The 8,369-nt window shown below is 38.9% G+C and overlaps 1 protein-coding gene and 2 non-coding genes across 5 annotated transcripts; all 3 read left to right on the forward strand.

Moving 5' to 3' along the window:
• The first annotated feature begins 301 nt into the window (after positions 1 to 301).
• Positions 302 to 5,904, forward strand: GVQW3 (GVQW motif containing 3). Of its 3 annotated transcripts, none has more exons than XM_051964478.1 (3): positions 302 to 453; positions 1,198 to 1,358; positions 2,149 to 5,904. In XM_051964478.1, exon 3 carries the CDS (start codon positions 2,380 to 2,382, stop codon positions 2,812 to 2,814), a length of 435 nt encoding a protein of 144 aa, XP_051820438.1. In that variant the 5' UTR covers positions 302 to 453; positions 1,198 to 1,358; positions 2,149 to 2,379; the 3' UTR covers positions 2,815 to 5,904. The 3 variants fall into 3 exon arrangements, with proteins under 3 accessions (XP_051820438.1, XP_051820440.1, XP_051820439.1); XM_051964480.1 differs by having other exon boundaries at positions 1,198 to 1,313; XM_051964479.1 differs by lacking the exon at positions 302 to 453 and adding an exon at positions 464 to 583.
• On the forward strand, positions 984 to 1,105 carry LOC127542172 (small nucleolar RNA SNORA26). The gene has a single exon (XR_007948567.1). It is a non-coding gene; the product is annotated as a small nucleolar RNA SNORA26 (small nucleolar RNA).
• LOC127542171 (small nucleolar RNA SNORA26) lies at positions 1,709 to 1,831 on the forward strand. The gene has a single exon (XR_007948566.1). It is a non-coding gene; the product is annotated as a small nucleolar RNA SNORA26 (small nucleolar RNA).
• Positions 5,905 to 8,369: the final 2,465 nt, after the last annotated feature.

The following is an 8,369-nucleotide window of genomic DNA, read 5'->3' on the forward strand; positions in this document are numbered from 1 at the left end:
GGAAACGGGCTCAGGTTTACACCAGGGCTATTTAGGGGAGAGGAGGAGGTAAGTGCTGGGGGAAAGACGAGCCAGGTGCTTTTCAGAACGGGGCGAGAGAAGGGATGGCTAAGGAGGAGCAGTCGCAGCTTTGGTAGTGGGAACACGTGTCACAATCACCGGTTCCTGCATGGGGGGAGGGAGGGCGTGGGGGAGGAGAAGGGGGAGGAAAAAACAGAATGGAGGTCACATGCTCCTGCTGCTTTTGGCCAATAGCAATGGCCGGCCGCCCCTCTCCCTCCTCCCCTGCCCGTCACTTGCCCTAGGATTGGTGGGCCCACCCTTCCCGCAGGCACGCACGGGTCGGGCTCTCGCGAGGGTAAAGGCCTTTGTTAAAGCCCGGCCACCGACTCACCTCTCTCTCTTCTTCGAGGCGGCAAAGGTAGAGGATGCGGGCGGCCGCCGGGGCCAAAGGTAGCGGGGGCTCTGGGGCCCTCTTCCTTCCCTCTCCCCTCCCCCTCACTTCTCGGCCCATGCAGCCTTGGCCCTGGCCGCAGTCCCTTGCGTCCTGATCAGACCCGGACCTTGGTGTCGGAAACGGGCGGTGAGGAGTCAGAGGGCGGGCTGGCTGCGCGGGGGAGGCAGCGGGGCCGGACGCGGCCCTCGTGGGCTTGCATGCACGCGGGGTGGGTGGGGTAGGATGGGCTACACAGGGGACTTGCGCTCCCGGACCTGACTCCTTGCAGTAGTAGTTCACTACTCACCCGGGTACTCCATTCCCCCAGCTCCTCAGTGCATGGCCAGAGCCGGGGTTCCAGGAGCCGGAGGGTAGGCGGGCTGCGCAAGTCTCGGGTGGGCTGGGCCGCTCCTGGAACCACTGGAGGGTGGGTGGAGGTGGGTGGCAGGGACTTTCGGGCCTCCCCCGGGAGCAAGGCCTTAGTCTGGGCCTTCTGTTGCGCCGCGTGTCTCCCTGCGTGATCGGAGTCGCGGCCTCCCCTCGAGCTTTGCCCACCTGGAGCTCCCGGTGCACCACGTGGCCAGAACAGAGGGGTAAAGCAGCTTTCTCTCTCAAACCCGGGCCAGACCATCCCCACCTCTGCCCCGGATCCTGTCGTGAGAAACAGTCTAGTTCCTTAGTTAGCCCCCCCTCCCCCGGGCTCAGCATCCTGCCGTGACCTTGATCTACACTAACTTGCCACACTTGCCATGTCTTCCCAGGAGCTTCGCGGAAGGGCCGCCCTAGGTTGCTGCAATGTTGGAAGAGGTGAACTGTGAAAATCTGTTCGCCAAAGGAACGGGCGGGCACTGAACCCCCGAAGCCGAAGGCATCGAAGGTCTGGGAGAAGCGAAAGTTAAAATAAGCTATTTTGCAGTATCAGGTAGTAAGACTTGTATCCCTTTTATTAAACTCCTTAAAGGGGTGTCTTAGGTTATAACTATATGTATATTATAGGGATACATTTGCTATAAACTTAAAAGATCAGCTTTTCTATTCTTGCTCTTGATATGGAGTAATATGTTGATTTTTTTTTTTTTAAGGACCATATTCAATTTGTATGAACATTTCCCTTGCTCTAAAGCAGCATTTTCAGGAATTTCTTTGTATATAGAATGCTTTCTTCTCCCCCAATCAGAATTACTAGCAGTTAGGTTATATTCCCATTGAAAATGAGGGAATATAGTAAAATGTTTGGGAAGGAATAATAAATACTAAAAGTAACCCTTTTATGTGGCCTGTTAAAGCTGATAGTGCCTTAATAGGCTAACCCAAAAGGAAGGGTATACTATTTCTCCATTAAACCCAAACTTGAGATTTAAAGCTCATTTTTGGATCCTGTCTGGAGTTACAACTAAAAACTGGTGGGGTTAGGGATTTCTTTATGGATTCTGAATTTGTAGGTCTTTTTAGGCAAATTCTTGAGTGCTTTCTCTAAAGACCCAAGTTAGTTATCCAAACTACTTAGAAGTCTGATCCTGTTACTGAAAAAGGACTCTAGTTCAATGAAATCTTTTCAGCAGATGAGGAAAAAAATCTGATAGGTCATTCAATATCAAGTTACCTTTTGTAATTAATGCACCAAGACATTCTAGCATTGAGAATGTTGCAGAACTTCTTGCCTCTGTATCATCAGTACTAAATGCCTTTTTTCCCCTTTTCTTTTTTTGTAGGTAGGAAAAATACAAGCTGGGATGATCCGATTCTGAGACACCTCCAAAAATCTTTAATCCACTGCTGTGTAATTTACAAGGTGTGACCCATTACATGAGACTAGTCTTTATTGTCTGACCTGTGGAAGCAGAGAAGTAACCCTAGTGGAATATGCTTCACTTTATAGAAAAAAAAAAAAAAAAGGGTCAGGGGCCATGAATCGGTATTGTAGTTGCATAGTATAGAAAAGCATGCTTCCTGTTGGTATAAAAATGAGTGACCGTTACTTAGAACAAAGAATTCATATCAAACTTTGTGTAAAATTAAACAAATCTGCCAGTGAGACACTTGAAATGTTAAAAGAAGCTTATGGGGATGAAGTAATGTCCAGAGCGAGAGTTTTTGACTGGCACAAAAGGTTTAAGGAAGGTAGGGTTGATGTCCATGATGATGCACGTAGTGGGCGCCCAATCACTCACAGGACCAATGAAAATGTTGAAAAGGTCAGAGATTTAGTTCGTTCAAATAGCCGATTAACTGTGAGAATGATGGCTGAAAAGTTATCTTTAGATAAAGAGACAGTTAGACTTATTTTGAAAGAGAATTTGAATATGAGAAAAGTTTCTGGAAAGATCGTTCCCTGTACAGTTTCAGTAGATGATGCTCCTGAGGGAGAGATAAAGTGAGGACTATAAATTGTCATTTTGTAGGGTTGATTTAACTTTCAGAGATTATCTTCCCTGATTCTGTTAAATTTCATTGCTAACCTAAAATAACCTCGACCATCTTCAGGCATCCTCATTAGAATTTCTTGGTATGAAATATGAAGGTATAAATGGAAGTCATGATGATATAATGAAATTGGCACCTCCTTCTTTATCATAATAGAAGAACTAGATCTTTTTTTTTTAAATGCATGAGATGGTTTTGCCTCATTGTTAAGATACAGCCTGTAAATCTGAAAGGTTGCCCAAGGGTAAACCAGGACTCCTGTTGTACCATCTTTAAAACAGAGTAGGAGGAGGAAAAGAGCAGATTCACCAGGTTGTATACATATCTAAAGAAAATGTTGGCAGAGAAGGAATAAAGGCTTATCTTAGGACAGGACAATGATTATCAGGCAAACCAACAAGATAGAACACCATGAAAAAGAGTGGTGAAAAGGGACTTTAGCAAAAAAAAAAAAAAAAAGGAGGTATAATTTTAATTTGAAGTTTACTAGTAGATTCTTAATTATATGAATTACAGGTTTAATTAACTAAAGTCATTTGAATCCAAAATCTTTTCTGATGACCTTTAATCAAATAAATCAAATTTTGTGGGGAGATTAATTCATAGTTGATTTGGCAATTGAGCCATGAGATCACCCATATTAGGCATAAGATCTAAACTCTTTTCAGAGCTAATAAAACGTTAAATGACAATGCTGTTACAAATGGTGAGGAAGCCACAGTGACTTCAAAACAATTTACATAAGAGGGGTTAGTAATTAATGACAAATTGCTAAGATTTGGTAGACTGTAAGGGTCTAAGACTAATTTATTGGGATTATCTATTCCATTAATTTCCTTTCATTTTAAAAATTTGGTTCCACGAATTAGTATATTCAGTATTGGTAAGGCAGAAAAATTAGTTCTTATAAAATTGCTATTAACCATAGAAATTGGTTTACAATTTATATTTTAGAATTGTCAAGTGTTGAATTTATTCTTTTGGAACATCCAGCAGTTTTAAAAAGGGAATGGAGAGGAAGAATAATCGGTGTTTTAATGTTAGGGATTACTGTTCTGAAATCACGTTGGAAGTATTTCACATGAAAAGGCCAAAGGACTTAAAATCAAATAGCATAGAACACTAGGAATGATTAAGAACTTAGCATCTCTTTTAGTCTTCAGGTAAATGCTTATACTAAAATATTAATGATTTGGGATTTTTTTCATTACACCGATGAAATTAGTTAATGGCCTCCCTTAAGCTTCACTAATAGATCAGCAGGATATCTAGGGAGTATTGGAGAACTACATTTGGTCCACTAGGGATTGAAGTTCACAACTTGTAAATTGAAAAATGGTAACAAGTAGCTGTGAGGTTAATGAGGAAGGCAAGATTTTTTAAAATTTAAACAATTTAGGTAAAAGAACAATAGTCTGTAATCTAAAACAAAAACTAATATTGTGTTTTAGCTAGAACTTGTTTTGGTCAGCAAGGTTATTGTATAAAGTATACAGACATAACCCATAGATCTCTAAGGAACCACAAACTACTATTTGACCTTTGTTATCAGTTAATTACTGTCATCTGCATATTTAGCTAGATTCTAGTCTAGTCATAGCTTCCCTTCCTGACTAAGGTACAATACTATGTTAGTTATGTTACTAGTTTTTAAAAATTTGAAACTTGATACAGATTGATTTTGTTCAAGGATTGAAACACTAACAAAGATTTCAAGACTCTTCTCAACACTCCTAACCTCTTTTAACCTTTCCTCTCCCTTTACCTCATAAATTGCCATCGTTAAAATCATGAAGCATTTGTACTTTAATAATTTTTGTAACCTGCATTTTCCCATTATAACTGTTCTTTGGGTAAAAATCAGGTTAAAGTAAATGTTCTCCCTCAACTGTTGCTAACAAAACTAGCTGTTTTAAGTGGTGCTGTCAGACTCATGTCACTAACCCACTCTAGACTTGATGTGTATCTTGAATAAATTATCCTCCTTGTTTACAAGCAAATCTCTACAACTGTATGTGGATGAGTATCTGTATTTTCTATTAGACCATAGCTATTTTATCAGTTAACACTGATGTAATTCCCCATAATGTTCACATCATATATTCTGTATGATGAATACTCAGTATTTATGTTTTTCAAATGCTTGCACAATTTGCAAGTATGACTAGTTGTATTCATGACTTATTCATGGTGCCTTTACTTGAAGTTTGTGCTTTTTTGTGTCAAGCCTGTCAAATATAATAGAAAAATTTGAGCTTACACACTAATTTAAATTTGTTGGCATAAAGTCGTTGGCTTCAGATTTTATCTTGTGGCCAAAGGTTGCCAAATGATTTCCAAATCTTGCAGTAATTATCATTGTGAGATTTTACTATGAAAAAATGATTCGGTTTTTAGTGTTTAATGTGTTAAAGATACTGAGCCAGCCATTGTATCTTAAGGATGACCGTTTTTTGTCAAGTAAAGGAAAATTGTATCGATAGGATTAGACTGGAAATGATTACCAATTACTTTTAGTTGTTCGATAACTACTGTAAGTCTATTCTGATCATTTGAGATAAGTATGACAATCTTGTCTCTAAGCCTTTACAAAATAGTGTTCATTCACTACCAGCCCTAGCTGGATAAATGGCACGTAGCTCTAGTTTCTTACAAAACAAAGCAATCTGGTAAGATTTTTTAAACTTAATTACATCTTGAGACTTAACTTGTTTTAGGTATGACCATTATCCAATCAGGGGCTTTATCTTTGTACTAATACATTTCTCATAATCTAAACCTGTTAAATATCTTTAGCTCATGGGAACAGTGTAAAACTTGTTTAGAAACTAATTTACATTAAGTTCTGCACTTTGTCATAATTATATGAACTTTTTTTCATGTTTTCTTAACATTGTTGCCTATTGCTAGTGATACTGTTCTTTTGTAGCTTAAAATCTGTTACACAATTCCAAAATTCACCTTTTGGAAAGGAGAGAGCATGGAAACAATGAAGGTGTGTTTAATTGTAGTGAAATAAAAATAAAGCTTGTACAAAAACTAAAGTTTTTCGGTGATCTTTGATAATCAACGCATCTCTCCTTAAAAGGGTTAAAGTTCACACTAGTAATAATGCTTATTTTAATCAAACAGTAAAGGGTATGTGAAGGGTGCTTTGACATTGAACTCATTCCCTTATGGGAATGTATAATCATCTTTGCCACTTGCAAAAGGAAGTAGGATATAAGAATTGAATGGGAAGGCAACTTATTAAAGACTTTTGGAATGAACTCCTTAAAATAACTAAAACACTTGTTATGAGTAAGGGAAGGTCTTCTGTTGTCTTCAGGTAAGAAGAGTTGGCTCTTGAGGGTAAGGGGAACAAATTAAGCACATATATGCTAGATAATGTTTTACAGATGATTTGATCCTTGTCACAATCCTGGGAGTTGGGTATTATTATCCTATACTATTAACAGTGCAGGAAGTAACATGAGCAGTTTAGCTGAGGTCACTCAGCCTGAATTTAATGTCAACTCTTCCTGATTCTAGGCCCAGTACTTATCTCAAAGCTTAAGTTTGGAAAGGATAGGTCTAAAAAGTGGCTTGAATGAATTAATATCTGAGTCTTTTCTCATCTTTAAAACAAAGGTTTGATTTGATGGCCTTTTGTATCTCCAGATTTTACTGGATGGCATAGGTTAAGGTGGAGAAAGCATAGCCAACCATCCCATGAATGGACTTCAAGGCTTCTAGGTATCTGATTGGAAACTTGAGTTTCCATGGTATCCATTTTGCTTGATTGGGGAAAAAAATTGGATATTGAGTATGGCTTCAGGTAAGGACTACAGGATTTGGGAGGGCTTGGACTTTATTCACAACCCCTTTTCTCAATTTTTGCATTACTCCAGGTATATAAGTAAGTAAAACAGGTATAGGTATGTGTACTTAGAAGTTCTGTAACCTGGAGTTTAACAGTTTTGCCCACCCCTGCAAGGCAAGTATTACCAAAGGAGGAAAAGTGATAGTTAAAACATAGTTTTTATTTTGATAGGGGAAAAGTCAATCTATTGAGCCCTTGGAAGTAAGAACTGTATTGTAAATTCAAGTAGGATTTAATATAGTTTGAATGTAGTAGACCAGTATCAATAGGACTTTGGTTTTAGTGAAGTAGACAAATCGGTGGGATCTGTACGATTTGAAGAATTGAGGAGTTACCCAATCCTACCCATCCCCATCACAACAGCTTAGAAAGTAATGGTCTAATGCAGAAATAGCTTATTCCATATGGGGCTTGGAATTCTACCTAGTTCTGACTTACTCATTAGAGCTTATCCCAAGTCAAATCCCCTTCAAAATGCAGCCCTTTTGTGTGAAGATTTTTAGCTGTCTCAGAATAAGTGCTTACTGACATTGAGTTCATAGATGGCTTAGCTACAAATCTGTTTAACAGATAGAATGCTGGGCTTGTCGAAAAGACCTACATTTAAAAACAACTTGAAATACTAGCTCTTGTGACCCTGATCAAGTCTATACCTTTACTTCCATTTCATGTAGAATGGGAATAATAGTTACTACTGCCCACTGTTGGGAGAATCAAATGAGATACTTACAAAGCTGGCACATAGTGGGCGCTATATAAGTGTTAGCTATTATATCCATCTCCACAAGAGGCATATCAGAAGGAAGGCAGACCTTGGGTTTGTGACAGTTGTCAAAGAGCCACCTCTCCTCCCTCAGAAGACACCAATCCATAACCATCACTAAGGCTCTACCCAGTGTTATCTAGCATCACCTACGCTTTTGTCTTATGCTGCTCTTCAGACTGAATTACAGACACCTTTCTGGTCTTGCTTGTCTTTGAGACTAATTATATGGCATTTCAAGTCACCTATTCTATGCCTAATTTGGCCAGAATAATGTGATTGCTGGCTTCAGTTCTTGTTTGCTCCCCCCCCCCCCCCTTAACAATTCATATTTATGGATGAGATTATTTTAAAATTTTATTAGAAAAGTCAATAGGGTTAATTAAGACTAACTTATTGTAACTAATTGTATGCTAGCAAGTAACTTCTATAATTGGATGAGTCAATCATATTTTTTTGTAGCATAATTTTAACAGGCCACCAACGCTGAGTTCAGTTCAGAATCAGAAAAGAAGCAGAAATTATTTGGATTGCTATTTCTGGCCTTGCCACTGACTGCTATTATGCTCGGAGCATGACAATTAGGTGCTTTCCCCCTTCCCATCTGCAAAATGCAGACAGTTTTGACCTCTTTCATTTGTTCAGGATATTTTAATTGCTCTACTTTTAATGGAGAAAAAAGCCAATATTTTTTATTAAGCTAATATTAGACTAAAAAGTTTAAAAAGATGAAGCACTGAGTCTCATTAATTGCTTCTTTTTAAAGTTTCAATTTCTAAAAGGAAACGATGAATATCTTCTGAATCATAAAAGTTTAAAAGTTTCAGCTTTCAAAACATGACATTAAAAAGTGAAAGCCTATATTTTGATCAGATTTTTTTCCT

This window comes from Antechinus flavipes, chromosome 6, assembly GCF_016432865.1.
Source record: "Antechinus flavipes isolate AdamAnt ecotype Samford, QLD, Australia chromosome 6, AdamAnt_v2, whole genome shotgun sequence".
In the NCBI taxonomy this organism is placed as follows: Eukaryota; Metazoa; Chordata; class Mammalia; order Dasyuromorphia; family Dasyuridae; genus Antechinus; species Antechinus flavipes.

Excerpts from the sequence above, each read along its gene's own strand:
- GVQW3 (XM_051964478.1), top strand. The coding sequence starts at position 2,380 with ATGCTTCCTGTTGGTATAAAAATGAGTGACCGTTACTTAGAACAAAGA.